Source organism: Camelus dromedarius, chromosome 9 (genome assembly GCF_036321535.1).
Source record: "Camelus dromedarius isolate mCamDro1 chromosome 9, mCamDro1.pat, whole genome shotgun sequence".
NCBI classification, from domain to species: Eukaryota; Metazoa; Chordata; class Mammalia; order Artiodactyla; family Camelidae; genus Camelus; species Camelus dromedarius.
Window position 1 is genome coordinate 69,934,172 of NC_087444.1, and position 24,087 is coordinate 69,958,258.

At 54.1% G+C, this 24,087-nt stretch overlaps 2 protein-coding genes across 6 annotated transcripts in view; one reads left to right on the forward strand and one right to left on the reverse strand.

Annotated features, from left to right (window-relative positions):
- The first annotated feature begins 8,814 nt into the window (after positions 1-8,814).
- CNFN (cornifelin) lies at positions 8,815-10,969 on the forward strand. 2 transcript variants are annotated; one of them, XM_031457037.2, is made up of 5 exons: positions 8,815-8,855; positions 9,514-9,560; positions 9,982-10,092; positions 10,516-10,652; positions 10,748-10,969. In XM_031457037.2, exons 2-5 carry the CDS (start codon positions 9,524-9,526, stop codon positions 10,835-10,837), a joined length of 375 nt encoding a protein of 124 aa, XP_031312897.1. In that variant the 5' UTR covers positions 8,815-8,855; positions 9,514-9,523; the 3' UTR covers positions 10,838-10,969. The 2 variants fall into 2 exon arrangements, with proteins under 2 accessions (XP_031312897.1, XP_031312899.1); XM_031457039.2 differs by lacking the exon at positions 9,514-9,560 and having other exon boundaries at positions 8,817-8,855.
- A 3,491-nt stretch (positions 10,970-14,460) lies between these two features.
- MEGF8 (multiple EGF like domains 8) overlaps positions 14,461-24,087 on the reverse strand; it is a 40,429-nt gene continuing 30,802 nt past the window's right edge. For 3 of the 4 annotated variants that reach the window (XM_031456973.2, XM_064489356.1, XM_064489358.1), the window contains 7 exons: positions 21,692-21,899; positions 21,352-21,511; positions 20,743-20,935; positions 20,117-20,287; positions 19,894-20,024; positions 19,297-19,429; positions 14,461-17,367 (listed from right to left, as the gene is read on the reverse strand). In XM_031456973.2, coding sequence (XP_031312833.1) covers positions 16,099-17,367; positions 19,297-19,429; positions 19,894-20,024; positions 20,117-20,287; positions 20,743-20,935; positions 21,352-21,511; positions 21,692-21,899 — 2,265 coding nt within the window. In that variant the 3' untranslated portion in view covers positions 14,461-16,098. Of the gene's footprint in view, positions 17,368-17,876; positions 18,770-19,296; positions 19,430-19,893; positions 20,025-20,116; positions 20,288-20,742; positions 20,936-21,351; positions 21,512-21,691; positions 21,900-24,087 lie in introns of those variants that run through there. The other variant, XM_064489357.1, reaches the window with a different exon arrangement.

Here is a 24,087-nt window from a genome sequence, read left to right on the forward strand (position 1 = left end):
GGCTAGGTTTCAAGGAGTCTCTGACCCTGGACTCAGGGAGGATGTAGGGAGAGACTCAGACACAGGTTGTCACAGTCCGTATGGGCTTCATCTGTGGTAGTCAGGGAAGGCTTCACATAGGCGGTGATCCAAGGATGAGTACAAGTTTGCTAAGCAGAGGAAACATGCAAGGTAGAGCAAACGCGCAGAGGTCAAGGCTTCTGCCTAGTCAGAAGTTCAGGTGCAAAACGGGGAGTGGTCTGAGGGGCCCGGAGTAGTCAGCAGCAGAACCTGAAGGGTCTTGGGTGCAATTTGGACTATAAATGAAAGGCAGTGGGAGCCACAGAAGGGCTTTGAGCAAGGGAGGGACAGGATCAGCTTGGGCACTGAAAGAGCCTACTGGGAAACTGGGCATTGGACTGAAAAGGGCAAGACTAGAGCCCTGGAAGCAAAAGAGGAGGCTGTGGACAGGTGTCAGCCGAGGTGGGCTGATGTGGGGTTCTAGAAGGTGAGTGGCCCAAATGAAAAAATGCACGAGGAGTTGCCACACCGCCGAACAGACTTCAGCAGGAGACACCATGGGGTTAACAACACTTTATTCTATTGCCACAGGGTGGTGCGCGTGCCTATGATGCACCTGTCCTGCTTTTTTTTAACCTGTTCTCTGCCAGCACATGCGCAATGTGAATTTCTTTGTTCATTAGGCTTACAGAATATCTCTAGCACATACATACTTCTATTTTCTTTGTTATAAATCTTATATAATTAACACATGTGTACAGCCATTATTTACTGCATACTACAAACATGCTCTGATCGTGGCCTTGCGTCCCACGGCCTTAACTCATCTCAAGGCCAGCTCACAACAGGGAAGACAAGCCCTGAGCTGGGGCAGAAGCCATGAAGGTAGGGAGTAGAAGGAGGGGTGGAGTTCCCAGAGCCATAACTGAGGTTGGATAAATAGACTTATTGAGGGTGGAGCAGAGGTTACAGGAAAGCAAGGGGAGGAAGAAGACACCCAAGGCTGGACAGGTGGACAGTGAGATTCTTTACTGGGAGGAGGCTCAGGTGTGTGAGAGGGGCAGGGAGGTGCTGAGGGTTGTTTCTCACACAGATCAAAAGATTTTCATGAGACAATTCAAGTGGGGAAGAGGGGGAGAGAATCCAGGAGACAGGAGGGGTCAGGAGAGAAGGCTGGATGCTCACTTTTGGCTGCAGCTGAGGGACTAACTCTCCAGGAGGAGTGGGAAGGTGGGATGAGCAGAGGGCCAGGACAGAGAGAGCCCTGAGGACCATGGCTCCCAGTAAAAGAGTAGGCAGTGAAAGGTGAGTCCTGGAGGATTTTAAGGAGCAGTTGGAGAGGGAAGAAGCTAACTAGGAAAGAAGAGGATGTAAAGCAAACAGGTTTCAGGTGGGAGGAAGTGGTCTGTGGCAGATGAGGATTGAAATATTATCCGCAGGCCTCAGCAATGAGCCAGTGAGTCCTCACTGATCTTGTTCAGAGCCGTTGCAGGGCCATGGGAGGTGGGCAGCCAGATGTGGAGGGCTGAGGAGGGGATAGAAGGTAAGGGATTGAGCCAGTGGGTACCACAAGTACCTAGCCATAAAAGGGATGAAAGAGAATTGATAGAAGCTTGATAGAGGGTGTGTGTGAGTGTGTGTGTGTGAGTGAGTGAGTGTGTGTGTGTGTGTGTGTGTGTGTGTGTGTGTGTGTTTAGAGATGACAGAACATTTTAATGCTGCCAGGGGAGGAAAGAAGGGAGAAACAAACATGCACAAGAAAACACAGCTTCCTGAGGGGATGGGGAGATGGGGACCCTCAACTCAGAGGCCCTCATTCACCCAACAAGTGACTTCTGGGTTAGGACCTGTGATGGGCGAGGGAACCAGAGCCCAGAACTCTCCCTGAAGGTCCAGACCCACTGGCCCAAGTCACTGTTCTCCCTATCCAGCCCTTAGGACCCTTTGCTCCTCTCTACCAAAACAGTCATCACCACAACCGGTTCCTCTTCCCTGTCTCCATCTCAGGGATGGCTCCAACATCCCCAGTCCCCCAAGCCAGAGCTCTGGGTCTTGTCCTGGACACCATCTAATCTCAGAGCCCATCAAGCACCAAATTCGCTTTTTCCTGCCTCCTGAGTCTCTACCTTATACCCTCGGCCTCTGGCCTAATCCAGGATCCAGGGTCCCTCCCCAAACCAACTTCTGCCACTGAATTCCAGTCCCATTCCTCCAGTTCTGCCTCCAGCACTAACTTGGCCCTCCCCTGCTTTAAACGTTTCAATGGTTCCTCACTTGCCACCAGGCCACCAAGACAAAGCCCAAGCTCCTCAGCCTGACCTCTGCCCACCTCTTTGTCTTATTCCAGCCTTACAGTTCCCCCACCACAACACGGACCTGACTGGCTTTCCACTTGGGCACCTACACACAGTTATACTCCTGCATGCCTCCTTGTCTTTGCTCATGTGGAAACAGCCTCTCCACATTCTCTTCACCTTTGCTTGGCATCTCCTGCTCCTGCAAGATCGAGCTCCAATGGCCCCTTCTCTGGAAACCTTTTCCTGACCCATTAAACCCAAAAAAGACTCTTGGACTCCCACGCCTCTGCACACCCATGCACATCAATATGTGGGTCTGTCCTCCCATCTGACCTGGGCTCCTTGAGGGCAGGGCCCAGGCCTGACTCATCTTCATCACCACCATCGCCCAGCACAAGGCTTGACACACTGGAAGCCTCAGGAAATGTTTAAGTAATGAGTGGCTGAGTATGAATGAGAGTGTGAGTGAGTGGCTATATGAGGAAATCAGTAAGTGAGGGACTTAATCAGGGCAGGAAGGGCTGAATGCATGGGTGAGTGGGACAGGTAGGGGCATTAGAGAATCAGGTTTAGGGTGGGAGGAAGGGAATGAACAGATGAATTTCTAAAATTGTGCATCCCGGTCTCAGTTTCTCACTCGCCCCGGCTAAGCTCCCCGCTCCGCCTCAAGCCTCACCAAGCCTCACCGTCTCCCGTCCGAGTTTTGTCCAGAATGCCAATACTGGACGTACTGTGAAGGCTTACCCGGCCAGACTCCCAGAACCCGTCCCTTCAAGAGTCGCTCTAGTGTCTACGAAGCGGACCCGGACACCAACCCCGCAAGGGCCCGGCCTATTGGTAGACTGGCAGGACGGGCGGAGACTGGCGTCTTCTAGAGCCTATCGCTGTCTTCATTGGGCTGGGGGACCCGCCTACGGAGGACGCGCCCTGCCCTGAGTGGCCCAGAGTTAGGAGGCGGATTGTCTAGTGGCTGGAAGATAGTGACTGACGTTGTGGGTAGCTTATCACAGCACGACTCCGGAGGAGCCCGTGTCAGACACGCCTCTGAAAAGAGAAATGGAATGTAGCTGAGAGCACGGTCGACTGCGGAAGGAACACGAAAGAGGTTTCATCTGATGGCTGGCGCGCAGCTGGGCTGTTCGAAGGCCTGATCCTGTCCTGAGGGAGGATGGGGTGTTGAGAGTATGGACTACTTGGTCCTAAGGAAGGAAGGACTGAGGAGCCTAGACTTCTGGGTCTGAAGGAGGAGGAGGCTGAGCGTCCAGATTCCTGGATCGTGAGGAAGAAGGGAGCTGGAACCTGAAGGGACGAGACTCCTGGATCCCAAGAGTCACTGGCCTGCCCAAGGATGACAGATTTGGGGTTCAGGATTTTATGTGGCTTTTTATGATATTGGAGCCAGGCCTTGTCCCCAGGCAAGAGTTCTGGGGGCCTGAGCTGCAGCTTGGACTAAAGAGGAAGAGGAAGAGGCTTAGGGGAAGCTCTGGCCTCGACAATGCCCTTTCCTCACCCCTAAAAGGGAAGCCAGGGGCGGGTGCTGTGTGCAAAAGGAACCCAGAGCAGGAGACTTGAGACCCACCTGGAAACAAAGAGAAAACATAGATATCAACTGAGAGATTAAGATACTGAAAACAATAATAATAATAGAGCTCTCTTGTGTGGCGTTTACTGTGGCCCTGTTTCTGTGCTAAGCATTTTACAAAATCATCTTGTGTTCCTCATAACAGCTCTAAGAGATCAGGTTATTATTATTATTATTATTATTCCCATTTTACAAGTGAGAAAATTGAGGCCCAGTGAGGAAGAATCAAGATACAGATGTAAAGAGACAGGAGAAACACAAAACACAGATGGGAATAAACAGATAAAGACAGACCCAGAGAGAAGAAGAAAAGATAGACAATGAAAAAAGAAGAGGGGCTGAGAGCTGGGACTCCTAGTGGGTGGGGGTGGGGAGTTGGGGCCTGGGACTCCTGGGTCCTGGGGGAGGAAGGACAAGGAATGAGGACTCCCACGTATCTCCTCCTCGACTCCAACATACCAGGCTTGTTCAGCCCTTCTCACTGTGGGCGCTGGGCCTGGTTGGGGTCAAAAATAGTGATTAGGAGGGCACAGGTGTGTCATTATCCTCTTAGGAGATAAGAAAATGATTCATAGGGGTGCCCCTGGCCTGGTAGGACCTTTTCCCCCAGGGCCTCTGTTCTTTGATCTGGACAGATCGGGCCTCAGGGAGGAGCAGAGAGGGGCAGGGCTCTCTCTGGCCCTCCCCATCGCTGCATCCCCATCACTCAAAACTGTCCCTGAGGCCCACTGTGGACACAGGTGGGCCACCCTGGGACAGCAAGAGCTTTCCTGGTGGGTCTTCAACTCTCTGGTTCTCTCTACTTTCCCCCAGACCTCGAGCCAGTGCCTGCCAGGGGTCCTGGCACATTGCAGGGGTCAGCAACCGCTATGGAATGGATGGACAAACATCCACATCTCTCTGTGCAGCTCTTCCTCTGTCCCCATCCCCCCATCTCTCTCTGTGTCTCCATTATGTTCTTCCTCATTTTCTCCCAGGTCTCACCTGTCTCCTCCCACCTTCCCTTTCATGCTGGTGTTTCTCCTGAAGCCACTGGGCTCGCCATCCCCATTAGGGAGAAACTGCCACTCATTTTAGAATGAGCATGTCCTGTATGGCATGTAAAAGAGTGGCTGAGAGAAGAGTTCTCAAGTCCCCAAATACAGGCACACTCCTGGCACCTCAGTCAGAAATGCAAGATCACAGCAAACGTGTCCTCACAACACCTGCTTGGTGTGTTCTTGCATTTATACTCCATTTATACTCATACACGCAGAGAATCACACACATGGCACATGCAACCACCTACAAACACACACATAGGCAAACAATCATAGAATCACCCCCATTGGCAACACACAAATATCCTATTCCACATGCAAAATAGACAACCCAGTTATGCAGTTATATGCCCAGCCCCAAATAGGCCATTCAGCCAGGGACCATAAGCAAAGACCTGGCTTCTTTCACTAGTGTGTCCCCAGCAGCTAGAACATCATTATCATCATCCCCATAAACACAAAGTGTTTCCTGTGGGCCAGGCACAATTCTTGGCATGAATTAACTCGTTTAATCGTCTCAGAAACAATCCATTTCGTAGACGGAAAGATTGAGGTCCAAGAAGTTTTAGTGATTTGCCCAAGGTTTCACAGCCATTAAGAGGCCATTAAGATTTGAAGTAAGGTTTCCTGGCTCTGGAATCCATCATACAAAGCTACCACCAAAAAAGAAGAAAGGAAAGAAAGAAAGAAAGAAAGAAAGAAAGAAAGAAAGAAAGAAAGAAAGAAAGAAAGAAAGAAAGAAAGAAAGAAAGGAAGGAAGGAAGGAAGGAAGGAAGGAAGGAAGGAAGGAAGGAAGGAAGGAAGGAAGGAAGAAAGAAAGAAAGAAAGAAAGAAAGAAAGAAAGAAAGAAAGAAAGAAAGAAAGAGGAAATTCCTGGGGTGGGGAGGGTATAACTCAGTGGTAGAGTACATGCTTAGCGTGCAGGAGATCCTGGGTTCAATCCCCAGTATCTCCATTAAATAAATAAATAGACCTAATTGCCCCCCCCCTAAAATTCCTACCTTAATCTAGTCAAAATTACAGAATCTTGACAACTGAGACCACACCCAAACACAGGCGCACAGTAGGGAGAATCACAGGAGGTCAATTCAGACACGCAATAAAAAGACCCCCTCACACGTCACACCCTAGAACACAGGAGCACACAAGGAGAGACACATCATGACAATCCCCACACAGATGCACAGCACCCAAAGATGCACACCCCACTCACAGAGATACAACACACCCAAACCCAGACAGGGTGACACACCCAGAGCTCCCTGAGTCCCTCCTGTTCCGCTCCCAGCCGCCCCACCGAGCTGGCCCTGGAGGAAGGAGCAGGCTTAGGATGGGAAGAGGGCCACCTCACTTGCGCGCTCAGCCAGACCGGTTCTGCCAGGGCCATGGATGGCACCACCCGCCTTGTGAAACCCACGTTGGGCAACTGGACCCTGACCTAGCCTGGACACAGAATTCTGGGGAGAAAAGGGATGAGAGCCTGGATTCCTGTGCCTCTTTCATGGATTTTAGGGGAGGCGGGGAGGGGGATAGGGACCTAGACTCTGAGGAAGGATTTCTGGGTTCTAGGAAAAGAAAGGCCCAGGGTCTTGGATTCCCCTGTCTTTGAAGGTAAGTTTCCATATTTAGCAAATAAAAATACAGGACACCAAGTTAAATTGGAATTTCAGATAAACAACAAATACTTTTTAAAGTATGCTCTATCCAATATTTGGGACATATACTAAAAAAGTATTTGTTGTTTATCTGCAATTCCAATTTAACTGGACATCCTGGATTTTATCTGGCAACCACATTTGAGGGAAATGGAGGCCTGGAGACTCTGCCATGTTCACTCCTCAGCGCCTAGGCCTCTCGCCTTCCTGCCCACTGCCCTCCTCTTCACCCCCAAGCATGCCACCTCACAGCTTCCTCAGTCGCGATCTCTTCATCTACATGAGTTGCTGTATCTCTCTAATTGGAGCCCCCAGACTGTATCAGAGTTGGGAGAGGAAATCTGAGGACAACTCAGGTTGTCATCTTGGGGGAAGCCCTAGGATCGGACCCTGAGTCACCTGCAGCCCATGGTCTGGACAGCTGGGGGATGGGGCCCTGTGGCTGCCTCCATGGGGAAGGCCTCGAGATGGGGAGAGGTGCTGAGGCACTGAGACCGAGCTCAGGAGGAGAGACTCAGAGATGAGGAGACAGAGAACCAGAGAAATTTGGAAATAGGTTTGCAGAGATGAGGAAAGAAAGAGAGGAGATTTAGAGCCAGAGAGACAAAGATGCAGAGAAGGTAGGGGGACAGGGACACTAGAACAGAAGTCAGAAGATGTTTCCCAGACATTCAGGCCCCCAGACCAAGTGATGGATACACACAGGCAAGACGCTGAGTGCTGCCCTTAGGTCTGGGGACAAGGACAGCAAGCCATCTGTGTGGTACCAGAAGTCCAAGGCTTGGGTCCTGGTGTGTTGGACCAAAGGGTTGGGGGAAAGCTGGAATTCCAGGCCAGCAGGGTGATCCACCTCATCACCCCATACCCATACACAGTGGGGATGACAACACGACCTTTCTACAGGTGACACCCCAATTTTCTGGTGCCTCCTACATTTTTGGGGTGACACCCATGCTGGGAACCCCACCCGGCTCTAATTCTGTTTCCCTCACTGAGTCACCTCCAACCCTGCCAGGCCTGTTGAGGGGAGACTTTGGTGACTCAGGCATCCAGGCCCCCAGCTCTTTCATATCCCAGGAACCCAGCTGTGTGGGTATCCCAGGACCCCTACCCTACTCAGGGATGCAGCCTAGCTTAACCCTAAGAGTCTTGACCACCAGCCCCCTCCTCCCTCAGACCTAGGAGTCCTGGCTCTGTGAGGACCCAAGCATCCTAGGCCACATCCACCTCCTTCAGGAATAAGTTTTTCAGTCAGTCCCCAGCCTCCTCCCTTCTCAATTCGGAGTTGGATGAGGTGTGTTTGTTTACTTTGGTTCCAGCATGAGTCACCCCCAAAACACACTGCCTGCCATCTGCCTGGTGGCTCTGAATGGGAGGACAGTGCCCCCTCTCCCAGGGAAGTGGGGGCCTCACTAAGGATGATGGGAGAGGGCCCCACTCTGCACTCCTGCACAACCAGCCTTTCTCATCTTCCCCCTTTCCCTTCCTTCTAAGCCACTGCCTGGCTGGTGGTCCAGCCTCTGCTCACCTGCCCCTCCACCTTTCCATCTTTGTGTCTTTTCTCTGAATCTCTCTCTCCCTTTTCTTGTTTTTTCTCCCCAGATCTTTGTGCCTCTCTGTCTCAGCATCTCTTTTTAGGGGGGGCGGAGGTAATTAGGTTTATTTATTTATTATTGTTATTTTTTATTTAACTGACTTACTAGGGATACAACCCACGACCTGGTGCATGCTAGGCATCCACTCTACCACTGAGCTATTCCCTCCCATATCTCAGCATCTCTCTCTCTGTCTTCCCATTTTTCTCCATCTCTCTAAATCTCTTTGTCTCTCTCTCCTCTATGGGCCTCTCCTTCTGTCTCTGTGTCCCCCCTTTCTCCCATCCCTCAGTCTCTCCCTCTCTTTGGTCTCTGTACTTTGACCCAGCTGTGCCCCTTGTACCTCCTCTCTGCCTTCTCTGCCCATCTCTGTCTCTGCCTACTCCCCTTTCTACTCCACTCCCAGCGCCTTATTCCTGGACCCCCTCCCCCATGCTTTCCTTGGTCTTTTGAGGCCAGGCAGGAAGGGGAAGCTAGGGATCAGGGATGGAGACGGAGGGAGGGGAAGTCTCAGTGCAGGGAAGAGGGTCAGCTAGACCGGCTTGGCTCCCTGGACACCTCTGTCACAGCCCCGCCCAGGGCTGCATGGCCTGCCCCAATATAAGCAACTCCTGTCCCTAGACTGAGAACTCAGTGCCTGTTGTCACCACACTTCTGTCTCCATCATCGCCGCTGCAGAGCTGCAGGTAGGAGCATCTACCCTCAGCCCTCTGTAAGAGGCTGGGGCCTCTGCTCTGTTCTCTTCCCACCCAACTCCACTCACATCTCTCTGTCTCCTTACATCTCTGACTGTTTCTCTCTCTGGACATCCCTGTCTTTCTCAGTATGCCCTGTGACCTCCTCCCTTCTCAACATGATTGCACTGGGTTTAATTTGGAAGTCCTGGGTCCCAGTACCCCCTCTACTGACCCTTTTGGCTGGGCCATCAGATATGGAGCATTTCTCTTGCAGAAAATCAAAGTACTGGGCAGGTGTGAGTGTTACTGGCAGCATCTCTGTGGGCACCTGGCTCTAATCTCTTTCTCCCTCTGTTTCTGACTCTGCCTGTCTTTCTTTTGGTCTCTCTCTCCAGCTCTGCCTCTGGTATGAGGAGGTTCCTCTGGGTCTGTCGGGCAGCTGCACAAAGATGGGCGAGTTTCTCGCCCCCCACCCCATACATCCTATCCCGTATCTCTCCTAGCTGGCAAGCTGACTTGACCTCTTTCTCCCCAGCTTCCTTACCCCCTGAGAACCCAGCCCCTAGTGCCCCTGCCCCTTGCCCTGCCCTCCCCCAGTATCCAGCATCCCTTGGCTCTGAAGCTGTCACCACCGCCACCTCTGCCGTCCCCAACACCATCTCCTCAGGGCCAGCAAGATGCAGTTTGAGATGCACGACAACGTGAAAGGCAAAGGTGGGATCACTGGATGGACCAGCAAACCTTCCACTCCCTGGAACACTGCCGCTTCCCTCCCTTGGGCGCCCTGGCTTCGGAGACAGACAGCACCTGCTTGCACCCCAGAGCCTCCCAACACCCCAGGCCCAGACGTGGAGGAGGAGGCAGCACGTCTCGGCCCCGCCCACATGTGGCTCCCACCTTTCCCCAGATATGCAGGATTCCTCCCCCACCCCCAGCCGAACCAGATGTGCAGGAGGCAGCAACAACGGGGACATACTGGGGTGTTGATGCCCAAATGTGGCAGAAGGGAAGAGGGAGGCGCAGTGGTGTCCCCTCAGTGGGCGGCCTGCTGGCCTCGCCCGGACTGCCCGGCAGAGGGAGGGGCGGCAGAGGTGCTGCGAGGCTGCCCGCTGACCCCTGTCCCCTACCTCCGCAGCCATGTCCTATCCAGTGACCAGTCAGCCCCAGTGTGCCAGCAGCTGCTACCAGACCCAGCCCAGTGACTGGCACACCGGTCTCACGGACTGCTGCAACGACATGCCCGTCTGTGAGTAGCCGGTTGCTCCCTCTCCAGGCCCGGGGAAGAGCGGGATGGGAGAGAAGGTCACCCCAACCCCGTCCTGGCCCTACTAGCCCCGCTCTCCACCGCCTTCCTTGGGCCCTGCATTCCCACCCTCTAACCCTCACTCCTTCCGCGGACGCCCGACACTCCCTAGGATCCTGGCCTCACACCTTCCAGCTTCTACTCGGACCTTCGACGTCCGCCTTGCGGTTCCCCACTCAACTGTCTTGCTTGCGGCCAACTCCCCCGTCAAACCCTATTTCCCAGCCTCGAAACGCCCCCTCCTCGGACCCCTAATTCCCCCTGGGACCCTCGACCGCGCCGCCGACCCCGCCTCGCCCCTCCCCCAGGCGGAGAGGGCCGGAGGCGCCTGTGGGCCCCGCCCTCACCGCCTTGCGCCCGCCCCAGGTCTGTGCGGCACTTTCGCCCCTCTGTGCCTCGCCTGCCGCATCTCCGACGACTTCGGCGAGTGCTGCTGCACGCCCTACCTGCCCGGAGGCCTGCACTCCCTGCGCACCGGCATGCGCGAGCGCTACCGCATTCAGGTGCGCGCGGGGCCCGGGACCAGCCGGAGCGGAGGGCTGGGGATTGGCCTCCTTTGACCCAAGGTAGGGCTGCTAACCTCTCTCTTCCACTCTAGGGCTCTGTCGGGCAAGACTGGGCGGCCCTCACTTTTTGTTTGCCCTGCGCCCTCTGTCAGATGGCGCGGGAACTGAAGATCCGAGGGTAAAGAAGTTCCCTCTCTCCCCTCTCCTTTCCCACCGGTCACTCCTGCCCTCCCCACGCCCCATCCTGGGAGGTCCTGACCCTCCGCCCTATCCCACCACCGGAAATGCACCCACAATAAAAACCTGAAAACCAACTACGCCTACATCCTTTTTGTCCCAGGGAAGGAATCTGGGTGGAGAAGGAGGTTTGGTGAGGGAGGTGAGGGTATAGGGAAGATGCCTAGGTGTGGAAGCAGTTCCAGAGTTGAGTCAGATGCTTGACCCCGATCTGCTGTGTATGACGTTGGCAAGTCTCTTCTCTCTCTAAACCAGGGATTCCTCACTAACAAAGTAAAACCACTAACCCCTTAGCTGCCTACCTGAAGCTCTGCCCAGATCCTGAAAATAAGCAAAACCAGAAGGCTGTCTGGGTACAGTCCTGTCACTAACTGCTCAAAGAAAAAATTTAGGAGAGCCCGCCTGCTCGTTCAATACCTACGGACTCTTGGCCTATACACAGTTCTATCAGATTTGGGGGCTCTTTGTCTTCAAAACACAGAACTATCAGGTTTAAAACACTCTAGAGCTGAAAGGAACGCTCAAGAATTATTCAATTCAATCCACTCTCTTTATTGCAAAAGCAACTAGCAGATTAGAAAATGTTTTGAGTCTCAAAATTGGATAGACCTGGGATTCAGCCTTGACTCTTGCCACTTACTAGCTGTGACATCTTAGTAAATTAATAAACTTTTCTGAGCCTATTTCCTCCTCTGGGGATAATCCCTAATATGTCATATGGCTACTGTGAGATCAAGAGATGAAACAGATGGAAAGGCTGGAGTGAACTTCACAAACTGTTGCTGTTAATACTATTATATTACATATAATAATTTATAACTATTCTAATCTTACTATATTATATTAATTGCTGTTCTCTGTATGTTTTCAACCATCAAGTGACAGCTTCACTTAAAATATCTAAAAAGCATCGCAAATTTAACATGTCTAAAACCTAACTCCCGACTTGTCCCCCAAATCTGCTCTTCCCCCAGTCTTCCTCATCTTGGGAAATAGCAAACCCCATCCTTCCTGTTGCATAGTCAATTTCTCTCCCACCAAATGTCCAAACTGTCCACAAATTCTGTTGGTTCTACTTTCAGAATATATCCAGAATTTCCCTTCTCCCCACTCTGCAGCCCCCACCTTGCTCCAGCCACCCTCCTCTTCAGCCTAAACAAAGGCAGTGGCTCCACACTGGGCTCCCTGTCCTATCCTTACCCTTTTAGTCTCTTCCCCATGGAGGAGCCCTGTGGACACCTGACGTAGGTCACATCCCTCCTGTGCTCAGAACCCTCTCATGCCTCCTCCTGCAAAGAGTAAATGCCAGAGTCCTCATGGTGCTTCATGGACCTGCACAGTCTGCCTTATTCCCTCTGTGACCTTGTCTCCTCTTTTATTCTCTCTACTCCACATGAGTCTCTGCTGTTTCTCTGAAATTCTAGGCACACTCACACGTCAGGATCTTTGCACTGGCTGTTCCCTCAACTTGGAATTCTCTTTCCTCAAATGTCCCTGTAACTCGTTCCTTTACTTCTGCTCCCCTGTCATCTTATGAGAGCAGCCCTCCCTTCCACCTTACATTAAATAGCAAGTACCAACCCTCCCACCCTTCTCCTTCACTGCCTTATTTTTCTAGTCATTTTCCAACATACCACATATTTATTATCCAGCTCCCCACTGGCTTGTCAGCTCCATGAGAGCTGAGACCTCATTTACAGACCTTGTCCAAAAAGTTCGGGGCCCAATGTAGGTGGAAACCATGTGTGACCACAGGTGAGAAACACTGGCTTAGAAATGGGAAGTGATTTTAGAGGTAATATGTGGAGAGCAATGGAGAGTCAGACAGGTTTGTGTCAGAATCTGGACTCACCTGCTGATCTGCCCTGAGCTCTTAGGCAAGGGACCTGCGCATCTGCAAAATGGGGGAACAAGCCCATACCCCCCAGCAGTGATGTTGGGAAGATTAAAAGACCCATGCCAAGCACCCAGCACAGTGCTGGAGTGCTGTAGACCCTTGATAAAATTTCTCCCCTTTTTCTAAGTCCCTCGGACATTGGTGGCCACACATGGGCAGAATCCAATTCTTTAGCATCCCATGTCCAGGCTTTTTCTCACTTTACCACAAGCCTCTTATGTTCAGGTATGTGGATACCAGGGAGAGGTGCCAGCTGAGGGACTGACGATGGAGGAAGGAGGAACACATGCTGGGGGGGCATTTGTACAGGGCCACCTGTGCAGCAGTGGCAGGAATTGGAGGGAGAGTGGCTTTGTGTCCCAGAGAAAAAGTCCAGAGTGCAAACGCTACGCTTAAGAGGGCCAAGTCACAGGGTGACTGCTAGGAAGAGACCTGACCGAAGGGTCCAAGCACAACATGGAGGAGTCTTAAAGAACCACCTTGGTTCCTTCCTGGTTATGCAGGATGACCCCACTGGCCTCGGGACTCCCTAAGGCAGCACGTCCCACAGCCAGTTAGCTCCCATGGTGGGAAATTCTGCCTTATCCTGAGCAGAAACTGGCCATTTTGAACAGCTCTCAGCTAGGTCAACCTATGCTAAGTAAAGCAGTTCTTCCTTGGGAGGTGGAACAGCCTGGTGATCAGGCACGTGGATGTGAGAGTCAGAAAGTCAGCTGTCACTCAACAGCTAAATACTGTCTATGAACTTCTGATTTCTCATCTGCAAGATGGGGATTGCACAGTACCTAACTCACACAGTTGATTTGTTGGAAAGGTCAGCAGCAACGTGCCAAGTGAGCCACCTAGTGCTGATACTCGGTAATACAAGTCCATAGTCACGTCTTGGGAGGTTAGGCACCACTATCAGCTCACAAAGGCAAAACACGTGTGGACAGAGTAATTCCTGAAAATTCCTTAAATTGCCCATAATGTCTGAAAATATCACAATATTCACGGCCCACACTGGAGACCCGTAGGCCCCCTAAATCCAACGCATCGCCACGTCCTGGCCAAATATCAGATGAAGCAGCCAGCCTGTGCCAAGAGGCTGCGTTGTGCAAAAAGTACATTATTGAACGCTCCCAGCAAGACTCCCACACTGAACAAGGTCAACTGAAGGGACAGAGATCTCCTGCCCCGACCTTCCCTGGCAACAGGGCTCTTGCTTGCCCAGGGGGCTGGCAGATCAAGGCTCCCATGATGCTCTTGGCTTAGGCTGGGAAGCCTCCTTGAATTAGAGGAAGCTCACCGTGCTAGGGCCTCATTTCAGTCTTTGTGCTGCCTGAACCCTTCTCTTACATCAGGGGCCAGAATAAAACCCAAACCTGAGACCAAGGCAGTCTGTTCTCCTTCCTGAGACAAGCAGGGTTCTCCTCGTAACAGATCTGGGCAAGGGTCAAAGGCTTCACTGCCCTCAGGTCACCTCAGTTCATCCCTTCTGGAAGACAAGAGCTTCTGCAGTGGCACCACCCCCACCCTACTAGGAGAGACAGTGAAGAGCCAGGCCCAGGCCACATGGTTTGGAAGGGGCACCAAGATAAGGACATTTACCCCCATTTAACCAGCACTCGGGTGCTGGGTCAGAGAGCCGACAGCCCGTCCACTGCATGCAGATGGCGCTTGGACACTGGGTCATCCCATACTCTTTATTTGGTGTTTCAGTCGCTCCCACTCTTTCAGATGGCACCTGATGGCACAGGTGGGTGGGCCTCTTAGACTGAGGCTCCCAGCAGAGCGGAAGACACAGGGCCTAGCTCCCCAAGGTCCAAAAAACACAGATGGGGGGTGGAGTCTTAGGAAAGGAGTCCCAAGTTCAAGATCATTAGGAGGTGGGGGGTGGGGTACTCCTCAAGGGGTAGAAGGGCTCAGAGGTCCAAAGTGGTGGCTGGGGTGAGGGCAGGCCCTGGGGAGAGGCCAGAAGTCATCAAAGTAGCATCACTGGGAAGAGGGCTGTGTTGAAGACTCCGCCATTTCTGTTCCCGAATTTGGTATCTGCCCCCACAACCCCACCCTGCCAAGAGGCAGCATCTCAGACAGGGACTTTGTCTCCTCATGCCCTTCTGAGCCTTGTGACCTTGGCCCTGGGGTCAGGTAATACCACCTGAGCCTTGTCCCTCCAGCCTGGTGGTGGCAGCAGCAGTACCCTGTTCTTGCTCCCCCCTGGGCTGCCTCCTCTGCCTGTCTCTTCCCAGCAGCATCTCTTACCAGTACAGCAGATTCCTGCACTCAGTTCCTTTTGCTGAAATAGAGTGGCTTCTGTTTCCCTGATTGAAAATATATCTCTAGAGGGCATCTTAGGTCTAAAATTGGACTCCAGATCTTCCCCCACAGCCCCAGTCTGCCCCATCTTAAACAACCCCCCTATCCACCCACAGTTTGGGCCACAAAGTTGGGGTCAACTTGGATTCCTTCCCTCTCTCACTCTGACATCCATACCATCGTTACACCCTTCCACCCACAGCCTGCATCCATCCCTGACTCCCCCTCTCACTGCCACTGCCCTGATCTGGCCCATCTCTTGTCTCCCTGCTGCCTCTCTCACCCACTCCAGTCCATTCTCCACACCACAGTTGAGTGACCTCTTACATCCGTACATCAGATCCTGCCATTCTCCCTCATCAAACTGTCCAACGGCATTCCAAGACCCTGCAAATAAAACCCTAAACCTTATCTGGGGTCCACAGGCCATGGTTGATCCGCCCCTTGCCTGACCCCCACTTCATCTCCTCTTCATACTTGGTCTGGGTCACTCTGGCCAGCCTTCCGATCCTTCCAACAACACAAGCTGGTTTCCGCCTCAGGGCCTATGTCCTCGCAGTTCCCACTGCTTGGAATCTACTTTCTGTAGCTCTTCCCACAGCCAGTCTCCTTCAAGTCCAGCTTCGCAGAATGACCAACTAACACCCTGAAGTCCCTCACAGTCACATCCTGTTGATAGTCCTGCTCAGAAATAATCTTACTCACCCAGCTGTGTGTGTGTGTGCGTGCACACTGGCTGTCTCCCTTCACTAGAACCTAAGTCCCATGAGATCAGGGAACCTTGGTGGTCTCGGTTCCCACTCTGCCCAGTGCCTTCAAGAGTGCCTGGCACATGGTAGGTATTCAATAAATAATTGTTGAATGCAGAACAAAGAAGGCCCTGGCTGGGGACCTCCCCCAGCGGAAGGAAACCAGAGGTCTCTGAGGACGGTGTCCCAGGTGGAGGGGCCCCAAGTCCAGGGTGGCCCCCTCAGGGGACTCAACTGCTGCGGCTGAGGATCCTACCACGGGTCAGAGGGACATGCTGGTGAGGTTGTCCTGGCTCAACAATCCCTTCCGGCCCGCACCAGCCCCATGCCCACTGCCCCCAGCACCCCCGCCACCCCCACAGTACTCGTGCAGCCTGTGCCGCAGCGTGACGAGGGCTGACCCCAGGCAGGCTCCGTTGGGCGCATGGGGCCCACCAGGCAGCTGGAGCAACAGCGTGGCCACACCGGCCATGCCATCTTCAGTGGGCTCAAGGGTGATAGGCCCAGCTCGTAAGCCAGCAGTGGTAGCGGGGATGGCCGGAGGACAGCAGCCCCCTCCCACGGGTCCCCAGGGCCCGCCAGCCCCTGTCAGCAGCAGGGGTGCCAAGAAGGGCTCAGAGCGGCGGAAGGTGGGCGGCGGGAGCCCGGCTGGCTTCCAGGCAGGGGCTGGCGCAGCAGGGTCGGGCGGGAAGCAGACAGTGACCTTGGCGAAGGGGCGGCTGGCCATCTTGGTCATCTCTTGCAGGTGCCGGCGCTGCTCCTGCCGCTGGTCCAGGGCCTGCTTGGCCTTCCAGAGGAGCACACAGAGTGAGAGGAAGAGGAAGAAGCAGGAGAAGAAGACGGAGAAGAAGACAAACAGGTCAATGTGAGCCTGGTCCTGCCGGAAGAAGAGCAGGCCCTGTGAGTCTGCCGAGCCATTGGCGCCGGGCCCGCTTGGGTCTCCCACACCCAGCAGGAGCAGGTAGAAGCGGCTGGACTTGAGGGTGTGGTGCTCGTGCGGGTAGGTGATGACCAGCCGGTCCCGCACACCACGGACCACCAGCACCACCGATGGCTCTGTCACTGTCACATAGGTGATCAGGCCCCGTGGCCATACTTCTCGCACTCGTGGCTCTGCTGGAGTGGCCGGCCCACCTCCAGCCCCGGGTCCCCCTGGATCCCCGGCTCCCCGGGGCCCACCGTCAGCAGGGGGTGGAGGTGGCGGGGGAGGTGGTGGTGGCTGGATATGCACGGTGTGGACACCTGTGTCGGGGGCCACACGGACCACAAAGGTGTCATAGGAGGTGGAGACGTAGAGGTCCACGGCACCAAAGGTCACGTCCAGTGTCAGACGGATGTCCACGTTAGTGAACTTGGGCTGTACGCCAAAGAGGACGGTGCGGCCAGGGCCCAGAGCTCGGCGTTTGGGCTCATGGAAACAGTTGGTCTGGGATGTGGGGTCCAGGCAGCACTCCTGCTCCACGGAGATGAGGCGGTAGCACTGCTGGCCGCCCAGCGGGCTCCCGTGGAATGACTCCCGGCACTTGGCACACTGTGGGCAGGGTAGGGGATGGAGGTGGCCATCAGGGCTGAACTCAGTGCCTAGCTCTCCTGCAAGAAGGACTGGTATTTTGTACCTATTGGTAAGCAGCCCTTACCCTGGGTTTCCTCAGTGTCCCAGCAGCTTCCTTGTGACCCCCCCAGACTTCCCTCACACAATGTGGACACTAACAGCAGCCCACACTCTAGCAGTGCTGCTCCTGGTGTCACCCCAGTGACCACAGCACCCTGATGGCGAGGCCTCTGGAACTCTGAGCCATGGCAACAAAGAGCTCTCTTGAATCCTGGCTCTACCTCCTCACTAGCTGTGTGGCCTTGGACTAGTGACTTCACCTCACTGAACTTGAGATTCTTTCTCTATACACAGGTAGTAAACATGGCTCACTCATGGGACTGCTCAAATCACAGGCACAGCACAGGTGGGCCAGCCTTGCCTGCCAGCTTTGCTGTTTCTGGACTGTATTAGGTACGCCCTGCCTCAGGGCCTTTGCACCGGTTGAGCCTCTGCCTGGATCGCTCTCCTGCCCCCTCATGTCTGATTATCCAGTATCCTCACTTCTATCAGGTCTTTACTCAAGTGTTTCCTTCTCACTGAGGCCTTCCTTGACCACTGTATCTACCACTTTCACTCCCCAACACTTCCTAGCCCTCCTTTCTGTTTAATTTTCATCCTTCCTGCTCATCAATAGCACACTGTGTGTCTGACTTATTTACTTGTTTGTGGCTGGACTCCTCCATGAAAATGTAAATTCTCTGAGGGCAGAACATTTTGCCTGTTTTGTTCCCTACTATGTCCCAGCGCCTTGCACATATATTAGGTGCTCAGTAAATACGTGCTGAATGGATGAGTGGATGGATAACTGCTATTTATTTCCCACAGTCCGGAGGAAAACATTCAATCTCTGGGATTGGCCAGAGTCAGTCCAAGCTCCAAACCCAACCAGCTGTCTGACCTGGGACAGGTCTCTGAGCCTTGTTTCCCCCTTTGCCCACAGCTCACCAAGGCCCGAGCACAGCCTTGATGAGATTTCCATGTCTGTGCTGTCTCCACTGTATCTATGGCAGGGCCCCAACTCAGTGGCAGGCACTCCCTATGTACTAACTACCACTGCTGTCATTAGAAGCTACAGAAACTGCTGTTTCAGAGCTCCCAACAGAGCTGCTGGAGGAGGAGGTCTGAATTAATCTCTGAGGCTGTCTGTTTTGACCGAGACCAATGGGCCTTTCGATTACGCATCAAGAAAGAAAAAACTCTGGTCCCAAGTGGAAATGTCAGGAGTCAGAAAGGTTTATGAAGCTCTGTTGCCACTTTAGGTGGAGGTGCATCTTTGCAAATACATTTCTGTAGATGGGTCGGGGAGCCGGAAGCAAGCATGGGATTCTCTCTTCTGAAACTAGAGAGAAGGTAGGTGGGGAGGGTAGTAGGAGCTGTACTCCAAGGAGGGAACAGGGAATATCCTCTTTGTGGGAGGTGAGCCTGTAACATGGTAACCAACCGGTGGTCAGTACAAGGGCTCCAGGAGCCCCTCAGCTGAAGAAAAGGAATATGGACTCAAGGGGAATTTGCATAAGGGTATTAGTAATAATATGGGATCCCCTACTAGCCCCACGTCATCAGTGGGGGCTGCCACTTGAGGGAAAACTTGCCTGAAAATGAAGCCAACACAGAGGAGAGCCAAGTCAAGATCAAGGAAAGAAAGACTCCTGACTGCATTGTGTGAGTCCTGGGTCCGCAGCATCACCACCCAGGGCCTGAAACTGACTGGGGCTCAGGAACAGCCTATCAAGCTGACTTTGATCCCCGTGACCACAGATATCGGAACCTTGTTGTCAGTCCTGCCTGGGCCAGGCTACCTCATCCCAGCTCTGACCTCTTGGGGGCATGGGGCCCTTGGCCTGTAACTTGCTTCTCCAGCCGCACCTGGTATTTGTAGCAGTCTCGGCGGTCGCTGGGGGAGCTGCCCTGGCACGTGCCCGTCTCTGTGTTGTTCTGACACGGGCAGCCTGTCCCGTCCTGCTCGTTACATGTGTCCGCATGGCCATTACACTGGCATCTGAGGAGAGGGAAAAAGACAGGGGTTACAGAGGTCTCATGACCCACAGGGGCCCAGGGTGGATGCTGCATACGTGAGCTCCAGTCCATGAAGCCAGACGGGGAAACTGAGGCTCACAGAGGTCAAGCCGTTTACCCCAAGGCCATAGAATTGTTAAGTGGCAGAGTCAGGATTAGAACCCAGGCTGGATGGGCTCCAGAGTTTACTGACCATTCACAAGGGGGTGGGATGAGGCTGTCTGGAGGCCTCTCCCTGGGGCCCTTCCTCTTTGGCCAACAGCCTCCACCAGGGTTGTTCTGGAGCCTCTGAGGCAGCAGGTCTCCCACCTGAGTCTAGTTCACTGCCGCTTCTAACCTCAGGGGATCTCATCCTCTCCTGACCGAGGGCGGAGGACTGGGGAGAGGAGTCTGGCCCCCAGAGCTATTCCTACTGTGCAGGGCAAGGGCCTGGGCCCCTTCACTTACTTGGTGCACTTCCCATCGAGGAGGAAGTAGCCATGGAGGCAGCTCTCGCATTTGTCCCCATAGCTATTGTTCTGGCAGTTCACACACACGGCATCGTCTTCACTAGGACCCTCTGTCACCCAGTTTTCGATCTGGCCAAGGAAGGACAGGGTGATCACAAAAAGGCACGGACCAGCCCCCTCCTCCCTCAGAGCCAGGAGTTCAGAACCCCAGCCTCTTTCACCTCATCTGGATCCAGCGAGTACTTCTCTGGCTCCCTCCTGGCCATTTCGAGCTCCTTCCTGGAGACGCAGACGTGGCTGTTGCCACGACAGAAGGCGTGACAGGGCCGGCAGGTCCCACCCCCGACAGCTGAACCCACGAACAATGGGAGGCATTGCTCGCAGTGGCTGCCCTGGGAATCAGGGACAGGGCGGTCAGAGGGGATGGAGAGTCACAGAGGGTGTGAGAGTGGGGTGGCGGAAGGTTCTGGGAGCGCCACGGGAGGGCAGCAATGGCTCAGGCACTTGGCTCAGCTATCTGTGATTTAGCCCTCTGCCTTCATTTACACACCTCCAGTGACGGGGATTTCACCCCTCTTCAGTGTTGAGCTCAGAAAACCCCTCCCTACAGGATCCCAAATCCTCCTCCACATCATTACCCTCCCGGGCCCACTATTTCAGGGCAGCGCCTCTGTGATACAAACCTAGACGGTGTCCCCAAAGTCCTCTCACACCTCCCTCGGGTAAGTCTATGCCACCTCTTCCCTGCGCCTAGCTTACTGGGGCTGGGAAGGAGGCACAAGATGCTGGAGCATGGGCTGAAGGCCAGGGGTGCCTGGGGTCAGGGCCTGAGGTCCTAGACAGCCACCTTGGTGTGGTTGTGGCAGAGCAGGCAGTGGTCACGAGCCCCCACGCCAGCACACTCGCTGTGGCGGTTGCAGCGACACTCCGTGGAGCAGTTGCGGCCAACAAAGCCGAAGTGGCAGCGGCAGTGGTCGGGCTCCACACACGAGCCGTTCACGCAGCCCTGGGCGCACACGGGGCGGCATAGCCCCGTCACACTGCAGGGATGGGACGGGGGTCAGGGCAAGGCAGCAGCCCACCCCCTCCCAAAGACAGATCCCACATCCTCACAGTCCTCAGAGCCTACCACCCACCACCCCACCCTCTTCTGAACTAGTTCTCCCCCTGGTCTGTTCCATCACTCCCCCGTTCCAGGGTCCAGCCCAGCATCTCCTCCAGGAGCGATGCCCTCCTGCCCAGAGTACCCTATTAAACTAACTTGCCAACCTTGCCCCTCCACAACCTAGCCCCCACCTCAACCTTCCTGGATTAATCTCACCACCTCCACACCTTGGACTATGTTTTCTTGCATGCTGCTTTGGTCAGCTGCTCCCCACAGACTCTCCCAGCCTTTGGTCGGCCTGGCCCCAGTCCCCTCGCCCCGACCCAAGGCCCCCGTCGGGCCTGCCCTCACTTGTCCATGGTGTAGCCAGTCTTGCAGCTGCACTCGTAACCGTGGGGCCGGTCATGGCAGTTCTGCGTTTCGTTGCAGTCGTGGTGCCCATTTGCACATTCATCCTCCGGGGGGCAGGACAGGAAGGCCCAGGAGGCCCCAGGTCGCGCACACGTCAGCCCTGGCATGAGGATATAGGGCTTCACCTGTGGGGGGCCTCTGTCCCACCCACCTAGCCACCCGGGCCCTAGCCCCTACTTCCCCTGAGAGCCCAGGGCCCCCCACATTCTCTACACCAAACTCGACGCCAGACCCCAGCCAAGGGCCAGCCCCTCTCACCTCATCCCTAAACCCATCTCACCTTCACGGGGGCCGCTGAGTCCACCCTCCAGGCATTGGCCACCCCCATCCTGGCCCCCCCAGGCGCACCAGCCACAGTGGGGGCGCCGCAGGCAGAGGGCGCACTGGGTTGCCTGAGCACAGCCGAGGGAGCAGCTCTCGGGTCCTCGGAGCAGCCTCCCACAGCCTCCAGCCATACATCGCAGGGGCAAGTAGGAGGGGCTCAGACACTACAGGGGAAGGGAAATGGCAGAGAAAGAGGGTCAAACACCTCCTGGGTATCTTCCCAGAATGCACCCTCTTCTTGGAGATCTCAGCCCTGCGGGCCACAACCAGGTGGACCAAAATGGACACCAGCTGGGGTCATCACATTCTCCCTCCCCAGCATTTGTAACTAGAAGTTCAGACAAGAAGTCAGGTTAGGGATGTCCTTGAAGCTAGAAGACTGTAGACTAGGGCTGGCTGGGCCATTTGAATGAACAAATGATAGCAAATGAAAAGAACAGAGAGGAGCAAAAAAAGAGCAGAGGCAGAAGGAAGCAGAGATGAGAACTGCACACCCCAAAGGCAGGTGGAGGGGCAGCTTTCCAGGCTCTGTCACCAGTCCCTGGTAAGGCCTGGCTGCACTTTCCACCTGGGTTACAAGAGGCACCACTGTGTTGGTATGTTGAGCCCTCTTTACCCACCTGGCTTGGAATACAGCTGTTTCTTACACTCAAAGAATGACAATGATCCCAGGTGGAAACAGAAACAAGTATCAGGCGGGGGATTGCAAGCCACAGTCTCTTAGAAAGAACGTGGACCAGTTGCTGGGCCAACAGGATCCTCCCACCCTCAGCTGGGAAGCTGAGCCCATGTCAGGGGCTGCAGAACGGCTCACACAGCACCACTTCCCTGTCCTGAGATCCAGACAACGGTATGCAATGAGGTTCAGACTCCTGGGAACTTACCTCAATATATGAGAGCATTTTTATTTACTGCCTTAAGTAAAGTACCAGAGGAAAGAGATTAGTCCAGGCTGGCTGGCTGGCTGGCAGCACTTAGGGAGAAACAAAGCCACTATGCAATCCTGAAATAGAAAACCCTGATTGCTGTGGCTGGAGCTCTGAGCCCACGGTGGTTTACAGCTGTGAGGAGCTGAGCCTGGCTCTCCTCCAGGTTAGGTTTCCAGATCTAAATTTAGTGCACCCCTTGGCAGACAGCGGGGCAATCTGGAAGGGGACGGAAAGAAGCCTGAGGCTCCAGTCTGCATAGCACTTTCTGCTGTGACCACCCTAGTGGCCAAATGCGATGCTGCCCAACACCCTAAACTGCATTTCCTGTGTTCCTGGAAGAAATGCAGGATCGTAGCTTGTCTGCTGACACATGCCCACAGCCTAGCAAAGTGCCTGGCACAAGGAAGGTGCTCAATGAAGAATGTGGTGAAGAGAGAAAGGGAAGGAGAGAAGCAGCCGGCCAGTCAGCCGAGGAAGAGAGCACTCAGTTCCCTGCCCCAGGCTGAGACCAAAGTCATTCGGGAGAATAATGCCAGATGGTGAAAATGCGGCTGCCCTTGAGCCAAATCACAACAGGTCTGGCCTGTGCACCTGTTCTGTTTGATCTGTGTTTTTAAAACATCTGAGCCAATACTTCAATTTTTAACTGACTTTCCAGTCAATCAGAAGATCTAACAGCTCTGGTCGTCCCACATTCCTGTGCAGCATCCACTCTGCTCCCGACTTGGCACCCCACCACTCCCTCCTGCCTCACACGTCCTGAGCTGCCAGCAGACTCTCCGGTGTTGCCTTCCAGGCCCTGGAGCCTCAATAAAGACAAATAATGGAAATCTCAATATTTCAGGAGAACTTGTATCACTACAAGGACCCCAGACTTGAGGACGAGAGGCCTCTGCCCTTGCAGCCACGCTGAGAGTCCCCACGGGGAGCAGCCCTCACCCACACTGACTCTCTTGGTGTGTCTCAGACAGTGGAGACTGGGAATCCTCCCAGAGGGGTGGAACCTGGGGTGCTACTGAGTTTTTACTGAATAGCAGGCACTGCTCCATGCTCTAAATACATTCCCTCATCTAACTGATACGACCTCCCAATGGGATGGTGTGCTATGACGCAAAAATGTATTTGGTCTTTGTCCCTGGTTCCCGGTACTGAGCTGCGCATGGGAGTTCCTGAGTGATGGGAATGTCTTGTTATTCAGAAGGAGTTCTTCACACCTGAGTTCATCTAATGAGGTGACTGGGGCGGGGGTCACCAGAAAGACCAAGTGATTAAAGGGTTGGAACTTCCAGCCCCACCCACCCACCTGGGGTCGGGGTAGAGACAGCTCTATAAGAACATTTGCACAATGAGATTCAGAGAGCTTCTGGGTTGACGGATGCATCCACTGGGAGGGTGGCATGTCCAGAGAGGGTATGGAAACTCC